At 50.4% G+C, this 21,019-nt stretch overlaps 1 protein-coding gene across 2 annotated transcripts in view; it reads right to left on the reverse strand.

Annotated features, from left to right (window-relative positions):
• The window catches only part of LOC107214436 (protein CEPU-1), a 137,649-nt gene that overhangs the window by 20,576 nt on the left and 96,054 nt on the right, over positions 1-21,019 (reverse strand). For both annotated transcript variants that reach the window (XM_015649854.1, XM_015649853.1), the window contains exon 3: positions 7,295-7,420. In XM_015649854.1, coding sequence (XP_015505340.1) covers positions 7,295-7,420 — 126 coding nt within the window. The remainder of the gene's footprint in view (positions 1-7,294; positions 7,421-21,019) is intronic.

Consider the following 21,019-nt stretch of genomic DNA (forward strand, 5'->3'; position numbering starts at 1 on the left):
TTAACATATCCCGTTCTTCCCACACAGAGATGCCATGCCAAGCATGGATCAGGGCACTTGCAGCTCCTCTGTGGGTCTCACCTTTGTGGGAAAGGTGGTCAGGAACACAGGGGATAAGACACAGGATAAAACCTGGGGGTGCAGTCAGGCCTTCCTGGTGTTGCCCCCTATTAGGGCAGCAGGCAGCTGCTTCCCCAAACCGTGATGAGGAGCAGATCCCTCCCTGCCTCTGGCAAACTGGGAAAGTGTGACATTGCAAGCTGTATTTAGGGAATGTCTTGAAACCAAGAAGGTTTTTTCCCTCCTTTTATTAATGGAAAGACATTGCCTCATTTGTAGCTGGAAGGGGTCTTTTTATTTTTGTACCATGATGCATATTTCAGAGGTAGCTATGCCAAATACACAAAATCAGCTCCAAGAGTTCATTTCCACCATGCAGGGAACCAAAAATATGACTTTTATTCATATAAAAGTACATAATCTCCCATTGCTTTGAAGAAGCAGGAAGAACTAGGGTGCATCAGAAGGGAAATGCTAAAAGAAGCTCCCTGCATGGCTTGCCAACCAAGTTTTAGTCATTCCTTGGAGAAAGAACAACCTGGAGCCCATGACGTAATTCCACCAGATTCTGTCTCCTGCTGGGCCAGACCCTGCTCCCATGGGAGTTGATGGAGAAGCTGCTGGAATATTTATTTATGCTAAATATTCCCCCTGATCCCTGTCAGGATCTTGCTGGTGGTCACATGTGTGCACACTCTTCTGATGGCAATGCCAGCTGCCTCCTTCACCACAACCACACAAAAAAACAGTGTCCATCCCAAAATCCTGCTTCTCCATGGCAACTTCACCCTATTTATTTCTACATGATACAAGCAGAGCTGGACCACTGCTGACCCTTTGCCTGGCTGCTCCATCCAGCACACGTTGATTAAACGAGTATCAAAAGTGGTGGCAGATTTACAGGTTAACAATGATTTAGTGGAGAGCACCGCAGCCAAATTAATGCTGGCTATAATGTAGTTTACCTCATTAAACAATGCACACCAAGATCCTGTCTGTTGTAAAACAATTGGTCTCTGAAGCCTAGTGTTCATCTTCCAGGGTTGCTGGGAGATAATAAATGGGTAATATTCCGGTGATAATGGTAATGGAGTCACGGCTCAGAGCTAATATTATGGCAAAGCAGTAATTATTTCAACAGTAAACAAGGGGATGGTTGAGCTGCCGACAGGATTGGAGCCAGTTGAAATGCTCCAGTTAATATAGCAGAGCCCAGGCCTGCAACTGCCTCAGAAGGAGGACAAGGTGCTTGGCCATCAAGTGGGTCAGCTGAACTTCTGCTGAGTCACCCAGACACCAAAAGACAGGAGGGACACATGCAATAAAGTGAGGTGGGACAGCACGTACAGCAGGGTGGCCATCCAAACCCAGTCCATCCAAACCCAGTCCATCCAAACCCAGTCCATCCAAACCCAGTCCATCCAAACCCAGTCCATCCAAACCCAGCCCATCCAAACCCAGTCCATCCAAACCCATCCACATCCAAACCCAGTCCATCCAAACCCAGTCCATCCAAACCCAGTCCATCCAAACCCAGCCCATCCAAACCCAGTCCATCCAAACCCAGTCCATCCAAACCCAGTCCATGCAAACCCAGTCCATCCAAACCCATCCACATCCAAACCCAGTCCATCCAAACCCAGCCCATCCAAACCAAACCTATTCAAACCCAGTCCATGCAAACCCAGTCCATGCAAACCCAACCCATCCAAATCCAACCCATCCAAACCCAACCCATCCAAACCCAGTCCATCCAAACCCAACCCATCCAAACCCAACCCATCCAAACCCAACCCATCCAAACCCAACCCATCCAAACCAAACCTATCCAAACCTAACCCATCCCATCCCAACCCATCCCAACCCAACCCAACCCAACCCAATCCAAGCTGACAGCTCAGGCTGGGCTCTGAGCTCCATCACACAGCAGGATCTCTCTCTTCCCTTCTTTGACACACTGCTTGTGTTGGCACAAATCAAATCTCCGAAGCAGGCAAGAGGCAGAGCAGAGACACAAGACCCGGGATGAAGACAGAAGGAGCCTTACATGAACCATCTGCTCTCTCTGAGAGGTGTTTCCCTGCTAAAAGGGCCAGCAGAGGACACGGCTCCCTGGTCTTCCATTAATGATGTGAGGGCTAACGGGAGCAATCTCACAGCACGTGCAGCTGATCAGGACAGGAACAAGGCACACAGAAGCAGGCAAAGATTTTCCCACCCAAGTGGATCCCCCTTCTCCCTGTGCCTCCCAGCTGGGCTCCAGATCTGATGTCCAATCTATAAATATCCTCTGCCTCCTCTCCAGGGAGCATGAAGATGGCAGGCAATGTGCTTAATGGACAAACCTCTGAGACGGGAGGATGTGTCCCCTTCGAGCACCTCTTCAAGCTGGATATATTTTGCAGATGTTCATCCTCTTGTTTCAAGCCTTGCCAAGAGCCAGGGTGAATCAATATATCCAAATATACCAGACTTCTCCCAGAGTCCCTTTGCTGGTTTGCTGCTGATGTATAGACAGATGATCTCATGAGACCTCTGCCACATCAGGCCACCGTGTCTCATCTATCTTAAGTGCATATACAAGCTGTGATTGCTGCTGAGTCTGAGTGCCTCACGTCTGGAATGTGTTTATCCTCCCACAGTTCTGTGAGGCAAGGGAGTGCCACTGTACCTCTTCCAGGGAGGCTGCCGAGGTTAAATGGGATGATCATGGGGGATATCCTGCATGTGACCACATCAGGATCCTCCAAGCAGCTTCCCAGTCTCTGCCTTGTAGCACTGAGCCCTCCCCTTCCCCCCAAATGACAGCTCTGGCTCCACATGGGATCCAGCTTTCAGCACCCAGCTTAATCCTGAGATTAATGAGGGATTCCTGCCACAGAAACCTCTTGATCAGATCTCTTACAAGTAAATACATCATCAGCCAAACCATAATGCTTTCCTACTCTGGCAGCCACTGTCTTAAGCCTCACACCAGAATCCATCATAGTACAGCAAAAATCAAAAAGCAATTAGATAAAACCATGGCAGAAAAGTCCATCAGGGTCATTAAGGATGACAACTTGGACGGAGCCTCTGGCTCAGGATGTCTGTGCGTGGCAGAGCGGTGCTGGGTGATCCAGTGGAGGAATCCACGGGCACAAACCCAGTTTCACACCCTTTCCTTGTGCCCCTAGCCCTGTCATGGCACAATAACCCCACTTGTCTGCCCACTCTTCATCATTACTGCTAAACTGTGTCTGCTCATCCTGGGACAGAGGCTGCTGAGCCTTCCTTCATCCCTCCTGGAAGATCCCTCACTTCAATTCCTTGGCACATTTCCTGAGCTTAATGGGAGGCATGACTAGTTTTGCATGTGCAGTGCTGATAAACATCCCCTGGATAGCTCAACACGGTGCCACTCTCTCTGCCAGTGCCTTGGTGTCCCCCTGAGCCTGGTGGCCCGGGATGCTGTGCTTTTCCCAGCCAAGAAATCCCAGCCTGCTTCCACTGAGAGATGAAAACTGGCCTGACAGTGTGACAATCGCCATGACAACATCAGTTACCCCCACCAAAAATAAATAAAAAGCCCAGTAGCTATGGAAACACCTGAGTGACCAAAACCAGGCTATTAGCTAGAAGACCTCGCCACAGTTTACAGACAGTGTTGGCACCACAAGGCTGGGGACTGTAATCCAGCCAAAGCCTTGGAAACACAGACATGTTCAGCACCTAAGGGTGCAAAATGGATGTTTATGGGTACACACAGAGCTGCCTTTCAGACTCTGAGTCCAAGTCTGTGCAACTTCCACCTCCCCTGGGCACATGCTGCTGCCTTTATGTCAGGTGTTATATCTAAGCCACATGATGTTATCTACATCATTACTCCCTATTTGCCTTTTTTTGCTCCCTCCCTTCACCCTCAAGATTCCTTTCTTAATTTCCATCCCAAGTATCTGGGCCCCACAGGGGTGCCAAGAAGGGATGGAGCTGCCCCCTCCCATCCCATGCCAGGTCTTGGCACCTCACAGTAGTTTCAGAGAGCTGTTTTGAAGCCCCAGTGCCTGGCAGCTCCACTGGTACTTGTGATGCCAGCTGGAGCATCCAAGCCCAGGACAGAACCTCAAAGCTGTTAAGCCTCCTTTGCTGAGGCAGAAGAAGCTGTGACTCCAGCAGCTTCACTTCTTTTTCCCCCTCAATCTGTTCAGCTGCTTTAACAGGAGCTGCTGTGAGTTAATACAGCATTACTGGGAGGAGAAATAAAATAAGACAGAGAGAAGTGAGGCAGAGGGACAGACGACAGACTGTATCACACCTTCTTTGGACTGGCCACAGGCTCACAAAACACTTCTCCAGAGCCAGCAGCCTGGTTTTGTTCATTCTGTTGCTGGAGGATGAGGATGGGCACAGGTAGGACTAAGGTCTGAGTACAGATGGAGGCACCAACAGGGCCAGCATGCTTGTGTTTCACATAATCAGAAGCAGAAAACTCTCTTGCTCAGGTTCACTGAGCTCTTGAGTTATACCATGAACACGGTCTCCTCATCCCAGCTGCAGGATCTCCTCCAGCCTCCAAACCAAACAGAGCTTCCAAAATGGGCTTAACAGCTCCTACAACATGGCAACAGTTGCAGGCAGGATAATTCAGCAGAATTTACCTGAATGCAAATTCATTGGAGCAGAGAGAACAGCCAAGCATCCACAGGAGCCTGGAGGGCTGGCAAAGGGTCTTGAGTGAGATCAGTCACTGGGGAGCTGGGCTGCTCCTGGTGAACATCCTCTGAAAGGCCTGCCCACACCCTCCCTGCTGAAAAAACACTCTTTATTTGCTCCATTTCCCACCAAGAGGTGCACTGTGTGCTCACAGGTGCCAAGGAAATCATAAAACCCGTGAAGTGCCTTTGCACAGAGCAGCACTCCCCAGTGTCAGTGTGGGGACCAGTCCTTCAGCTGCCCGTGTGGCCATGCCTGGCACACACAGCGCTGGCACAGCCTGTCCAAGCAGCACCCTCAGAGCCACTCCCCACATGCTGTGTAAACCCTTAAATTATGCACCAGAATCCTCTCAAACAATTCTCCCTCGTCCCTTTTCTCCACCACTTCAAGCGAGATGGAGGAGGATGGTGAGAAGGAACAGGAGGCAACTCGCTCGAGGCATCCCATGGGATGAGCAGCAGAACAACAACCAAGAGGGGACAGCAGCAAACTTTGGGTTTTTCTTGCCCCTGGCACTCTGAATTAGAATGTATCCTGCTAGGAAAAGGGATACCATCCCAGCAGCTGCTATAGAACATCTATGCATTTTCTCTGGCTCTCATTTCAGTCCTCACGCTTCCGATCCTCATCTTTGCTGTGTGTGGTGAATGCAAAATGGAGAAGTAGAGGTTCCCCTTGGTGGCTTGGCAGATCTAGAAACAGAGGAGCTGCCCACGGAGATGGGCAACCACGGAAGTTGTCCTGGGCCACCTCTGGGCTCATCACCCTCCATCAGCAGGAGACCTGACTCTGGTAAATCTCTGTGATCATTTGTTCCCTTTGAGTTTTGAAAGCAGAATGCCTAATCATGGCCAAAATCAGGAAAGAGCTGCTGCTGCAAATTACACAGCGCCACAGGTAATTTCTGATTAGCTCACTCTTCCTCTCCTGGTGCATCCTCAGTTTCCATAGCAGCTAAGTCCTAAGTAAAATGGAAACATCTGGTTCAAGCGCATGTAAAGATTCCCCGGGGAAAAAAACCTGCTGGATGGCAGCAAACACAGAAAATAGCCCTTGTGAAAGACAGAGGCATCAGGAGCTGGGAGCCTGGTTAGGAGAGGATGGATGGCATGTGGGAGAAGGCAGAAAGGGGCACATGTGGGAGATGAGGGTTCTGGGGAGCAGAAGGGGATGTAGGAAGGAGAGTGGGGCTGTGGGAAAACAAGATGCTTGTGAAAAACAGGTGCTGAGGAGGCTGAGCAAAACAAAAACATGTTGTCAGGGTAGACAAGGGGAAGAGTAGGAAGAAAAGGCTTCAAGGTGGGAACACATGGACTGCCTCGACCATAAATGCTGCCTGGTGGTGACACACAGTGACAGCAACTTTTGATTCCATAGAGAGACACTCAGGGATGGGGAGGAGCGCTTGGATCCATGCACAGAGCCTGACCAAAGCCACCAGCTCAGAAGCAAGACCACCCACAGTGGATAAGCCAACATGTGCTCTGGGAGAACGGTTTGTAGAGGCTCCTGTCCAGGGAAGGAGCTGAGATGTCGCCGACTCAGCTCGCTCTGGGCTTTGCAGAGTGATGGATCTGGCCCAGCCATTCACTCCAGCACAGACAAACAGCAAAAAATCAATGGAGCTGCAGTGAGACACCGCAGGCCCTGTCAGGAGCTGAGCAGGGAGAGCAGCCCCGGCGCCACTGCAGTCACTGCCGCCCCTGTGTCGGCTCCTGCCGGACAGCCTGGCCCGGTGTCCCCGAGGAGAGCCTGAAGCTGCTGTCTGCAACAACAGCCCACGTTGGTAAAACCTCAGGGGAAACACGACTCTGAGGTGGAACTGAAGCGCTTAGACAGGATCAGAGGATCAGAGGCAGGCGCTTCCGCTTGGCCGCACGGCTCATCCCGCCCGGAGCCTGCGGATCTCACCCCCGGCTCACCCTCGCAGCCTCCTGGGGATAACAGGGCAGCAAAATGCAAAGCAAATGCCAAAAAGCAGCTGGGAAAGGGGGTTGGAATTATACGGTCCTGCACGCCTGGGAATTTGCTTCCCAGCAGTCACACCCACACAGTTCTGCTGAGGGTTTGCTAACCAATTAACAAGGCCACCAATTAATGCTTTGTGTGTTTTCCTGCTCATTTGCACTATTTACAATCCTCCTTTGAAGCAACCTGTAAGAATTGCCTGAAAAATGTTCAAAACATGGCCAGAAAAGCGCAATCAATGTTCAATGTGAGTGCCCCATGCAGGAACTCCACGATCCTTGTGTGTCCCTTCCAGTGGAGAGTATTCCCTGATTCTATAGATTTCCAAGCACAACATCCCAAGACTGGCACCTGCAGCCAGTCCTCCACAGGACCAAAACCATCAGCTCCTCTTCTAGAGCATCAGGGTGGATGTTCCTCCACCAAAGTCACCAAGTCCTGTGCTGAGTCAAATCTTTTTGATACATTTCATTTTCTCCTGGCCAGAGAATGAGCCACTGACCCTTCCCCAGCCACTCACAAACAGTGCTGTGCCCTTCCCAAAGTATTTCTGGTGATGTTTGGTCCTTACCTTTGGGTGAGATGTGTCTCCAGGTGATTGTTGGGTCTGGCCTGCCCGTGGCTATGCAGGTGAGGCTGACGTTGCCACCCTCGTTGATGGAGATGTCAGAAGAGATCTCGATGATTTTTGGAGACACTGCAATGATGCAAAGAGGAGAAGGAAAATGAAACTGGTTCTGCTTCAAATGAAATCTCAAACTGTGGGTGAAGGAGGCTGAATTTCCATCCTCCCTCTGCTTTGACAGTCTATGCAGAAGCCCATCAGTCTCATCTGACTTGGCAGGAACAAACAGGGAAAAGAGGGGGCAGAGAAGACACAGCTGAAGTGGGAAGAAACTCTAGCCAGAGGGGATTCAGTCATTTTAGGGAGGCTCGAGAAGCTCCTCTATGGTGTGAGACAGCACTTCTTCCTACCCCACTTCCAGCATTCCTTGTCTCAGCCATGACAAACTGTTCCCAGCAGAGCTGCATCTTCCTCAGAAAACACGAGTCACCCCCTGCAGACTGCTGCAGCTTTTCCTGCAGCTGTGCAGGCTCTCTGCCAGGCCCTTGGAAGCACAGGAGCACCGAAAGGAGCTGGGCATGAAGAGAGAGTTTGCTGAGGAGCCTCTAAGGTCGAGCACCATGCACAGGGAGGGAAATTCTGCGGGGATCTGTCCCCCTGCATTGGAACTGCCCCCCAGAGCACTCAGGGGTCAGATACAGGCACCAGGGGGGGACACAGGTACGGGATGGGGGTGATGAGGAGGAGGCTGGGAGGGGATGAGGAGCAAGCAGAGAGCCCTCAGCTCCTGCTGCTGCATGAGCAGAGGACACGATGTGGCTGCTGGGGAGGGCTGGGGGGGATCTACGGTGGGGATGTGTGAGGAAAAACCATCAGCTGCTGTTATCAGAATATAATAAAGACCATCACCTTCCTGGGTTTGTTTCCAGGCTTTCTCTGGAGCCCAGCAGGGACTGGCACCCCGCTGCAGCGCTTTGCAGGAGAGTCACAAATCACCCGGGCTGGGAGAGCCCCATCCATCACCCCACTTGGGGCTGCAGCCCAACACCCCAAATCCTGCCTCAGACCCCACTCCTGAGCCTCCCTTCCCCACCTCTCCCCACCTCCCACACCTTCCCTGGCTGCTCCAAGCCGGAATGACTGCAATGGCCTTGCACGCAATGCCTCTGCTGTGCAGGTAAGTAATTTATTGATCCGTAAAGCACTCCAAGACGCTCTGGAAGGGATTATGTCATGCCAGTGCCGTGCAATAAAATAAAAAATGATGGATTTTTTGTGAACATGATGGTGATTTAGGGTTTGTAGTTGGAAGTGTAGTTAAAGTACATTTTAAGTGGAAATCAAGGTGGGTAATGAATTATTCTCTGTTTTGAAGGGCTTCTGGGAGTTCATTTTTTTTGCTACTCTGGGCATGATGGCTAATCTGCTAATCATGCACTGGAGAACAACTCTGGATCAGCTGCTCCCAAACAGAGGGGGCTCTGGGGCAGGACAGTGGAGGGCACAAAGACAACACCTAAAGAAATATTCATATTCTTCAGTGTCACTAAGGGGACAGCACATCCCTTGTGGGACCACTCAGAGCTGGGAATGCTCTGCCCATGGCCAGGTCCATCGGGGAGGTGCAATTAATTACAACATCGTTATGATTGCCCTGCTGTGCTCCCAGTGAGGCTGGGACTGCCAGCCAGGAAATCCATGTCTGCTCTAAAAACACAGAGCATGTGGTCTGGACAACAAAAATAGGCCAAGGGGGTATTACCATTGTCATTTTGCAGAGGTGGGAAGAGCCAAGAAGAGGTGCAGTGATTCCCACCTTTGTCTGGGAAGCAGCAAGAGCTTCCAGCTCTAAGTCCCAATAAAACTAAAGCAGTATCCATCATCTTTAATGTGCTGTTTGCTGCATCACAAAGGAACCTTTCTGATGTTTTTAACTGCTGAATCCACATCGACCCAATTCAGCTTGTTTTGCAGAGGCTTTAAAAAAAAAACAAGTCAGACTTTGCACTGCTACTCTGGGACTGCACAGACCCACTTGCACCCACCCAGGCAAGAGACAAAAATCAACTGACCAGGTTATAAAACGTAATTAAAACAACTCAAACTTGTGTTTGATTGATAGGACTAAGGAGAATGCCTTTAACCTGAGGAGGGCTGATTTTGGACAGGTATAAGAAGTTTTTTATAATGAGTGTGGGCACGCCCTGGCACAGGTTGCCCAGAGAAGCTGTGGCTGCCCCATCCCTGGAAGTGTTCAAGGCCAGGTTGGAGTCCCTGCACACATCAGGGGATGGAACTAGAGCATCTTAAAAGGCCCCTTCAAATTCAAACTTTTCCATAATTCTATAAAAAGCAGATCAAGCTGCTCATGCAACAGGGGAAAAGTTCACCATACTCTGGCAAGCTCAGGACAATTTGTGGGAGATGCAATTTATTGTGCCCCATCTGGAATGAGAGGAGGCAAGAACATCTGGGAAGCAAACCAGAGAAACGTCACTGAAGCTGTTAACTAAGTCTGGAATTGTCTATGCAGTGGTAGGATTTAACACGGTGGTTATTGTATGCTAATTAAATATTTGAATATTTAACCGCACAAACTATTCCAAATGCCTTTCTAGAGACAAAACAGGTGTTTTGTAAGGCTTTAACCAGACTAGGGAGGGAAATCTTAATAAATAAATGATCCATGTATATATTTAATATTATTTAACAGTCACCAGCACTTCCATTCCCTCTGCATTAAAGGACTTTCACCAGCACTTGGCATTTCTGCAGCAGCAGGGCAGAGGAGACATTTCCTCAGCCGAAAGCAGATGGAGATGTGCCCCTTTGGGAATGAATAAATAAATAAAGCTAAGTAAATGCAGGCTTCCCAGGCGGGAGCCCTCTCCTTGCGGGCAGTCCTTTTGTGCTCAGCATCTCTCTCGCTCGGAAGAGATTAAACATGGCAGTGTTGGCCAAGCTGCTCCGGTGACACTGCACAGATTTCCCCAGAGGCAGGCTGGTGTTTTATTCATCCAGCTCCTTCTTTTTTCCCCCTCCATCCTTGCCACGGCTCTGGGGAAGGTTTTTGGGTGCTCTCAGCCCCCTGCAGATGCCCCGAGTTCTCCCTGACGCGGTTCCCGCGTGCACACGAGGAGTCCCCAGGACAGAAAGCAGCTTGCTTAAATATTTAACCAAAGCATATGGTGAGCTCCACGTTTGAGGGTGTTGAGGCAGGTGATAGATGTCTTTCTGGATCCAAGCATATGTGCTTGCCGACACACATCTATTCCCTGGCGCACAGACGCCCTCCTGCCACTGGCACAGATGATATTCCCTCTCTGCTTTCACCTCCAAACACCCGCTCCCGAGCCAGCACAGGTGCACAGCTCACAGATCCCATGACTGTACTCCACAGCAGTGCTGCACACAGATCTTCACATCCTGGGGATGTGGCGGGGCTCCCCTGGCATTTCTGCCACCTCCTCTGCTGCCTCTGCCATGGCACCCACTGCAGGACTGAGGCTTTCCCTGATTATTCCTCCAGCTGCCTTTTATAGCTCATCCCACACTGCATAAACATCACCAGCTTTGCCTCCATCATCGGGCCCTGCCACCTCCATCTCCATCACCATCCCCTCCCCACCCACCCTCCTGGCATGTACTGACTGTGCTGCTTGTCTGGCTTGTCCTCTCCCTGACCCTGTGTCCCCACCTCTGTCTCCTGACACCCCAGCACCCCAAACTTCAGCCACGCTGAGTGGAGGGTGCATCTGAACAGCCTCTCACCTCAGACTGACAAAGGGACTTCAAACGAGCCTCACCAAGTGGTCTATTCCTTTTTCAAGGCACAAATGCATTTATTTTTCCTTAACCACCCCCCTTCTACCCACTTTTGGGAGCCAAGGCCAGCAGAAATGTACTTGTGACTCTTCCAGAGCAGCAAACCCTCCTGTTGTGGGAGGAGGCAGAGCAGCTGCTTGTCCCAGCCAAGGGGTGTCAGCCCAGCACAGCCTGGGAGAGAGTGGCTGTCCTGGTAAGCCCAGCCCTGCTTCCTCTTCATAAAACATGCAAACCTCCATCTTCCAGCACGAGCAACATCTGCTCCAAATCAAAGGAAACAACAAAGAACAACTATAAAAGTGTCTGAAAGAAAGAAAAAGAAGGAGAGTCAGACTTGTGTTCTGCAGGCGATCTGTGATGTGCACTGGCAGCTTCCTGAGCATCAGCCTGACACTGCTCCTGCTTTTCATAACAGCTTCTTACTGCTGTCACACTCAGACTTCCCTGTGTTTTACACAGCTTGCTGCCACAGGTGCTGCCACTGGGACTGGGTGAGGGGGATCCTGGGTGTCCTATCCCTGCTCCAGCAATGTGGAATCAAACTGAGCCCACCCTCAGTCAGCCGAGGCTCTGCCCAAGGCAGGGACCCCACATCCAGCTCCAGGACTCCTCCAGGTTGTAACCAGAGCACTTTGTAGCTGCCAGGTCAGGAGAAGGTGCAGTGCTGGCTGCCACAGTGCCAGGCACCTCCATGGTGCCTCCTCCTCAACACTCTTTTGTGTTCCAAAGCTTTCTGCCTTCAGGGAGCAAATTGAGAGCCCTGTGCCTTCAAATACAGGTGTATTATAATGGCCTTTTAAATCAGTTTGTGCTGCTCTAACACAATTATAGTTAAGAGAAAAGCAGAGAGGCCTTTGTCTTTCTGTCATATCATCCTTCCATCATATCATCCTTGCTTCATATCATCCTTCCATCATACCAGGAGCTGTTTTGAGCCTGTCCAAAGGTGTGAAGAAGGGCAAACAGCTTCAGAGCCTGCTCAGCCACCGAGGTTTGTACACAAACCCCTTGTGGGTGCCTGTCCTGCTCCCCAGGGCTGCCTGCACCCTGGGTTGGCACCACCTCCCCCTTCCCAGGTTCAGCACAGCTTTGCCAAGGGACTGATCCCCCCCTTCACAAACCTGGCAGCAGCCAAAGCCATGAAGAAAGCAGGCTGGAAACAAAGAAGACATACATAACGACCTTAATAAGCAATTAATAAATAACTAATGACAATTGCTCGTTCTAAAGCGAGGCGTAATGAGATGTGTCATACGGCACCGAAATGTGTCTAAATGATTTCCCAAACAGGTAACAGCTCCTGTTGCAGGGGAGCTTGGAGGACACGAGATTTTTTACACCCGTCTCTGCAGCAGGTTACACAGCACAGCATCATAATAACTCAGAGGAGGAGGGGGAAACAAGACGTTCCCAATCATTCATTAGTAAAGTATTTGTGAACGCGGGTATAATTCACCGCATAAACAGCAGGGTTTCTGCAGACAAACTTTATAGCTAAGTGCCAAAAGGGAGCCCAATCTGATTCCACTTACGACAGCATAAATCAGCACTACTGCTGCAGTCAACAAGGGATACACCACAATAAACGTGGCACAAGAGGAGAGCTCAAGCACAAGGATTTTTCACTGATTTCTGGATGGGTCCAGGTCACAAGCCTGGGTGAAGAGCAGCTCCCTAAGGAGTTGGGGTGCTGCCTCACTAGATTCACTCCTCCACTTTCAACACTCTGAAGGGATCTGCATCATTTTTCCTAGCAAAAAAATGGAGAAAACACCTGACACCAAGCCCCACACCTGTGGGGAATCAAACCAGAGCTTCTTTGCATGGCTATTAATAAGCAGCTTTAAGAGGAGACAGAATGTTTCCCTCAGGTTTGGGAGAATTCTGTGTTCATATTACAATGACTGAAGGAAGATGTGGCACTGCTCTAGACTTCTCTGCCTCCTTTAAAATGAGTCTAATGATGCTGAGTGAAAAGAAAACAAGAAGAAAGATATAAAAGCGAAGTTTTTTCCATTATTATCCATGAAGAAATGCAGCCAAACAAGGAGTGTTTGGCAGTTCAGCTCCCTGTCTAGACAGATCTCATTTTCAACTCCACACACGCTGCACGGATCTAGTTTCCAGTTTTTGCACCCCGAGCCACCTGGGATTCCCCCTGCAAGCCAAGCAACGCCTCATGAAAGGCAGAAAATTGAAGGATCTCGAATCCTTAAGACACCTGCATCATTTTTCTAGCATTATTGACACCTCTCCTCAAGGCACGACAGCCTCTCTCACAGCTGCCTCCACGGTGACCATCAAAGTGACAGTGACTCTGTCACACCCTGCTCAGGGGACACAGGGTCTCCAGCTCCCCTCCTTCCACCCTGGAGTCTCCATCAGACCCTTGGGAAAATCCGTGTGTGGGGGCGAGCCGGAGCGTGCCGACAGCACCCCAGAAAGTTTGAACACGACTCGTGGTTAATACAAAGCTTGTCAAACCCATCACCTCGAAATGCTGAATGTCTTTATTAGATTCCTTTATCTCCCCCCGAGATCGGAGGGACACGACGAGATGATTCTCGGTGGAGATGTCATCATCCAGAAACTAATTAAAGGCTGCGCGGGAAGCCGGGCCACGCACACTCTGGAGAACAAAACGCATTAGCAACCCAAGCCAGGGAAAATATTACAAGTGAACTTCAGATCAGAAAGGGCGAGTGAGGGATTTCACAGCAGCTCTCCTCTCCCCATCTTTCCTCATGCTCATCACTTCACTCCCTCATCCTCGATAGGTGACCCCAGCTTAGGACCAGCCTGGGACCTGGGGGATGCAGGCCAACAGAGGATCCTTTCCTCCACCCTGGGAGAAAACCATGATTTGTGGAACTTCTTTTATTTTTAATGATAGAAAAGCCTCCTTGCTGCGGGTCAATAAGTGCAGAGAAGGATGGATGGATGCCGGCTCTGCCAGAGTGCTCCTGGCAAAACCCTCGGTCTCGTTTGGTCTCATCTCTCCATCAACGTAATGACAAGAATTTCTCATCCTTGCAGGCTCATTAAAAAGACAACAACATATGAAATTATAAGATATCCAGAGCCTATGGCCACAGGAACTGGAGGTGGGGGCATTTCTCCATGGGGACAGATGCACAGATCTAGTTTAGGACATGTGTCTCAAGTGGCTGTACCTGCAAACAGCCCTTCCCAGGCAACCTGGAATCTCCCGTTCCAAAGGACAGCAGATACCCACAATACTGCTCATCTGATCCATCAGTGCACTGCTAAATTCTACACAAACCCCCATTTCCCCTTCCCCCAACCAGCCAGAGCTGCCGTGCCCCACCCTCGTGCTCCCCACTCTGCTCCTGGAGAGCCGGGAGTCTCTCCCTGTCCCCTCCAGCTCTCTGTCCCTGCAGAGTGGGCATCACAACCAGGGCTGAGCTGGCCAAACCACCCCTGTGCCACTTTACTCCTCAAAAGGGACCTGACAGGAACAAAGGAGCTGAAACATCCTTTCCAAAGATAAATCAGATGCTCTAATGCAGCCTGCATCTCCAATGAATATAGGGCAGGTGTCTCTGAAGTGAAGTATTAGTTAAAATGATGCTCTTTAAATTACATTTCGGCTATTTCAGGCAGACAGGTTGTGTGTGGGTTGGGCTGGGTTTTTTTATGATCTATCTAGAGGCTTAAAAAGACACAGAGAGAAATAAATCTCCCTTCCATTAAAAACACACTATGCTCTTGCATATTTGTTCTTATCTCGGCGCTCTCGCTCTTGTGCTCTCTCCCTGGGCTGGAGCACAAAGTGTTTGTGATTGCACTTCCACACTGACACTCAGCTAATTCAGGGAGCCTCCAGCCTGTGCCCAGGCAGAGCGTGTGGCTCACCCACCCTCGCAGGAGGACGAGCTGTGCTTCCCCAAAAGCATCTCTGGACCCTGTGCCTTCACTTCAAAAACCACTGAGATCCGTGGTGTCCCAAAAGCCCCAAGTTTTGATTGAATTTATTTGGATCTTCTGAGTCTATCCATGCCCTTTTTGCCTCATTTATCTATTTGAATCTCTGCATTGCCAGCGCTGCCTGTCTCCAGACAGCCCTTTCCTCCCATCCTTCCTGAGCTCCAGCTCTTCCAGGTGCCCCTCATGCTCCAAACAGGGCTTTTACTCCTGCATGGGCTTCTTCCCATCTTTGCCTTTGACTCCAGTTAAAAATTAATGGGTCAGGCAGAGAGCACAGCCCTGTTATTGTCTGATTAGGTGGTCTGGAGGCTGCTACTTATGGCCAGACTGTCTGGGAGAACAAAGCTCGTGAAGTGGGAGGTCAGCAAGGTCCAGCAGTCCAAAATGAACCACAGGTGAGGTGATCCATGGCCTCCATGTGCTGCCACTCCTCCTATCCCATGGGAACACATCTCTTGTGACTCATCCATCACGCCAACAGAGGCAGCTCTGCCTTGCCAAAGATCCATTCCTTACTCCTTTTAGGAATTTCTTTATATCTCTGCTTTTTCAGGCTCTCCTTCTTGGGCTCCAAGAGCCCCACAGCCTTCTTCACCCCTCCCATGGAATATTTCTGGTCCCTCACCCTATCCCAAGACACATTTCTAGGTAAACTCCCAGCTGCCCAAGCCCAGGGGACCAACCCAAATCTTGCCCAAAGGTGCCAGGAACAAGCAGGAGTGCAAATACCAACAATCCAGAGTCTGTGGGATGATGCTTACTGTCCTTCCCAAGCCTTCCTATGTGGTTTATCCCTATCATCAAATCACCCTGGGAGATAAGGGAGCGTTATTATTCCCACTTCACGGATGGAGAAATGAGACCCAGAGATCAAATGGGCCTGTTTGGATCAACGCTCTGCAGCACCTGCCTCTCATGCTCTGTGGAGCTTGGGAAACCATGTCAAAGAGGCACAGGGAGAGGGAGGGTGGCTGCCAGGGCAGATATTTCCATGGGGCTGCACGGAACGAGAGCTCCACGGTTAAAAATCAGTCATCAGGCCACCGAGCACAGCTGTATATCCCTGTACACAGAGGGGCAATTAAAATTCCAATCCCCAATTTCAACCCAACCAAGCAACATTTGAGAGAGCTAAAAGCGAAGGAAAAGGAGGGAGCGACGGTCCCACAAGGGAAGGATATCGATGCGCCTGGAGAACGCGGGGGCTGTTCTCCTTTCCCATTAGGACTGCTCCTTCATTTCCTGTTTCTCCTAAACAAAGCCCTCGAGTCTTCTTCTCGGCCACACTCGTGCCTCCGAGAATGCCAGAAAAGCCACAGGGAATTATCACCGCCAGAGCATCCTTAATTTCCCTATTTGTCTTCCTAATGCCCAGCCTCATCACCAGCATCGTCTATTCCCCATGTGCTCCTGCTTTACATGGAAGGACTATTTTTACCCCATTCTTCCTATGCCTCTTTTTCCTCCCATTTAATCATTTTGGAGGCTTTTTATCCGCACTCTCCTTTTCTTTCTTTCCTCTTTCCCTTTCATTTTTAATACCTGTGGTTCTCCGATTCAAAATCATTACTGTTTTTAACTTGACTCGAGCCTCTTAATTAAGTTACTTTCCATTATTTTTTATCTAGTCCATTTGTCTACATCCCCCGCACCCTCCCTAATTCTCCCTTTCCTCCCCAAGGCAGGCTGGGTATGAAATCTTACATTTCCATTTGGCTAACAATCACTTTGAATTTTTAAATGCTATTAAATTGGATCACACCAGTCACCGGACTGGAGTTGTCGAGCTGTGATATTTACTCGCGCCAGTCAAAGGGAAATGAAATTGTGGCAGCACAGGGGGGAGGCGATGGGGGAGCCCAGATTTATTCTGCCCGCGGTCCTCGCAAACAGGCACAATCCCCTCGGATTTCTGAGCCAGTTCAAAGGAAACTCTTACACTCAACCATGAATGTATTGTAATGTCTTTAATAAATCAATTACTTGTTGGCAGGGAAGAGTCACTGCATCTCCAATCCTTGTAATCACCTCAGCCTTGCTGTGTTTTAAGTGAGGACAGCCCATGGAGGGAGATGGGGAGCCAGGAGTGTCATCAGTGCTAGGGCAAAGCACAGAAAGCACCACCTTTTCTTGCCAGGAAAGGCCAAAATGTGCAGGAAGGATTTACATCTCATGTAAAAACACACAGAGAGTGACCCCCAGCTCCAGGACAAGGACACCACGGTGCTGGTGCACGGCATGGGGCTCATCCTTCCCAGGGCAGCTCCTGGGATGCAGATGCTTGGGAGGAATGACCACAGTGGGTTCACTGAGAAAGGTGGTGTGCCTATCCCAGGAAATCAGCCTTGAAGCACCACCTTGTCTTGCCAGGAAAGGCCAAAATGTGCAGGAAGGTTTTACATCATGTAAAAACACACAGAGAGTGACCCCCAGCTCCAGGACAAGGACACCACGGTGCTGGAGGGACCCTGCCAGCACAGCATGGGGCTCATCTTTCCCAGGGCAGCTCCTGGGATGCAGATGCTTGGAAGGAATGACCACAGTGGGTTCACTGAGAAAGGTGGTGTGGTAATAAATGCCTACCCCAGGAAATCAGCCTGTGCTGATGGGAGCAGCCCCTGCTCCCTCCTGCCCAGTGCTGAGCAGGGGTATATTGCAAAGCAGCGTTTTCCCACTGCCCCAAGAGCCAGACGACCTTTTGCTGCACTAATTCAGACCCTGAGTTTTGTGCTTCTGCTTCAGGAGGGTACCATATTTCAGTTTTACTAAAAGAGGCCCCTTCCACTCAAAAATTTGCTAAAGGGAGCAGGATTTGATTACAAAGCATCCCTGGCCAAACCCAACCCCTCCTCCTCTCTCTGTGCCGACAACATCCTCCCCTCCACAGCAACAATCATCTGAGCACAAACAGACAACAGAGCTTTTCAGAAAGTAATGAACTCCGGTCGGAGCCAAGGCAGGAAGGGTTTAATGTTCAGCACAGAAAGCTTGGCGAGGCCATCAATTATATAGCCCTGCTGCTGAAGGAGCAAAAAAAAGAGAATATTTCAGACAGACTCGGCCAAAAAGAAAAGATAGGGAAGGAAATCACTGTGAGAGAGATTTAATTTCACAAGCAGAGAGAAGTGTTTGCAAAAGAGGAGGAGGATCAAAGGCTGAAGCTCTCGGGCTGGCTGTGAGGAGGAGGGATTACAAGGAGGGCAAACCATGGAGGAGACATCTCTGTTGATGCCTTGTGTCAATGCTGGGCCAGGCAAGGAGAGCCCCAGGCACACACTGGAGACTCTGCTGGCTGGGGGGGCCCAGTGGGCAGGAGATTTGGGCAGAGAGGAGGGTGGATTGAGACCTGTTCATCATATCTCACACAGGACAGCGAACCAGCACGGGGTGTGTGACCTCTCCTGCCTCATCCCAAACCCTACCCAGGAAATGATACAAGGTGCTACCAAAAAGGAGAGCTGAAATCTTTTGGGCACCTCTACTAGTGGGACAAGCAAGCCAGAAATGAAAAATCACAGAATCCCAGAACGGTTTGGGTTGAAAGGGACCTTAAAGATCATCTCAGTCCCACCCCTGCCATGGGCAGGGACACCTCCCACTATTCCAGGGTGCCCCAAGCCCCATCCAGCCTGGCCTTGGACACTTCCAGGGACCCAGGGGCAGCCACAGATGCTCTGAGAACCTGTGCCAGAGCCTCACCACCCTCACAGGGAAGGATTTCTTCTGTATGAGGGTATGGATCCACCTAAAACAAGAACACCTCCCCACCCTGGCCCCTGCACCCAGTGGGGCCGTGGTGATCCCTTCCAGGGATGCACTCATGGACCAAGGAATAAATCCACCTCCTTTCTGAGGGACAGGACAAAGGGGTTTCACTGCTCTCTCACAGCAGGCGTGGAAAACCCAAACCAGAAATATTTCAAGGCCACATTTCAATATTGTTTGAAGAATCACATTTCCACATCTTTCACAAAGATCCTTGCCTTTTTGTTTTCCACTTCCTGCTTCTCCTTGTCTTTCTAAATCTCTTTCTTCTCCATTGCATCACCAGAATGGAAAGAAAAACAAAATCACAACGCTCCCCATGTTTCAGTGCAGCTCCATCCTCCCAGCTTTCCCCTCTCCTTCAAAACCCAGGCAAGAGCAATGTGAAAAAAACCACATTTTCTGCCCAGTTTCCCCCTTTATTCTCCCAGTGACCTCCTCCCAGCCTGTCCTCAAGCCTGGGGACATTTGCTGGAGGTTCTCTAGCCCTCGGAGGTGACGGGCCTGGGCAGCGTTTCGGCAGCTGTTCCCTTGGCCTCTCCTTTATCTCCAGCATTGTGTTCACATCTGCTTACCCCTCTGCCTCTTTCCCTGCTGCTGGGAGTCTGCTTTTAAATCACTGCTCAGCACAGCAGCTGCCAGGCACAGGTTCCATGCCCTGTTTGGATCCAAAAGCCGTTTGCAAACCTCCCTCTGCCTTTTTTCTTCTCTAATTTTCTTAATTTTTTTTTTATTTTTTTTTATCCTCCCGAACCTGCCGGTGCTGCCACACTGCTTTCCCCTCCTCCCTTTTGGCTGCAGAGCTCTCTTGGCTCTGGAAGCATGTTCAGACACCTGGTTGCTGGCAGCGTGGGGTTTGGCAGCAGCTGGCAGCGTGCAGCTCTCCGATAGGGAATGGGAGGAGAGCAGGGATCAGAGAGGGGATCAGAGCTACCCAGCGTGGCTACCAAGGATGGGATGGTGGCCACTTGCACTGCTCCGGGCTTGTTGGTGGCTTTATACCACCCACATCCCTCTGGCTTTGCCTGCAGCTTTGGCCAAGGCCATTTCTGGTTTTGCTGAGGTAAAAAATGCCCAGATTTGTGCAGCATCACTCAGGAGCTGGGAATGAATTTAGGACAAGGCATTGCCATCTGTGGCTCCCTTCCTCGGCACAGTCCTGCTCCCAAGCAGGGCAATTTTGGCAGAGCAAGGCAGCAAACCCTAGGGAGCAGAGCCAGGCACGTGGAGGGCTGGATGCCTCACTGCCACCCTGCCCACGCAGTGGCTCCAGGCTAAATTCCCATTCCAGATTGCAATCTCTCTGCAAAAAAAGAGAAAAAAAGAGAGGACTACATCCTTCCGGCAGCCAGGAATGTACAAAATTCCCTGAAAAAACTTGGCTGATTCCTCCCCAGCCTCCTTTCACTCAAGGTCTGTGCAGGATTGCAGGCCAGGATCCCTATGGATGCCACCTTCATAGCAAAGACTACACCAAACAGACAAAAATCTCTTGGGAAGAGCCCTTTGCTTCATCCTCTGACTCCCCAAGCCTCTGCAACAGGTTTTTGCTTCTGGACTCGCCTCCGGAGAGACTGGCCAGAAAAATCAGTTCTAAAGGCCAAAAAGAAGAGCCAGATTAAAGTATCAACTCTAAATTTATGCTCAGGACTTAAGGTTTAATAATGCAACAGAAAATCAATATTTAATAAAGCAAATGATGGAGAAAAACAGTGAATGGGAGATGAGCTGCTGCTGGTGTTTTCAAACACGTAACCCCCGGAGGAGCGGGGTTGGCAGGATGGATGTGGAACCAGATTGCCACAAAGAGTTGGCACACAGGACACCCCAGGTCCCAGTGATTCCAGCTCTGGTGTCAAGGGGAGCCCACGGGTCTTTTATTAAAGGACAAACAAGGAATTACTGCAGTGGTCAGAATCCAAATACTCATGGAGAGAGATCAAATGCTGAGGGACGAGGGGAGCGGAGCAGCTGCTGCACGGAGAGGGCCCAGATCGGGGCTGGGCTGGAGGAAGCGGGCAGGCAGCAACACCCCCAGATTCAGGTGCCAAAAAGCTGTCTGGGGATGGAGATCTGAGAAACTGGGAGGCAGCATAAGGGCTCAAAGCAGAGGGACAATTCCTGCCTGCTGATTGTTCAGGTGGGCAAGTGGGCAATTGGGGCACCAAGCGTGGCTGGCAGGTGTGGCACAGC

This window comes from Parus major, chromosome 24, assembly GCF_001522545.3.
Source record: "Parus major isolate Abel chromosome 24, Parus_major1.1, whole genome shotgun sequence".
NCBI lineage: Eukaryota > Metazoa > Chordata > Aves > Passeriformes > Paridae > Parus > Parus major.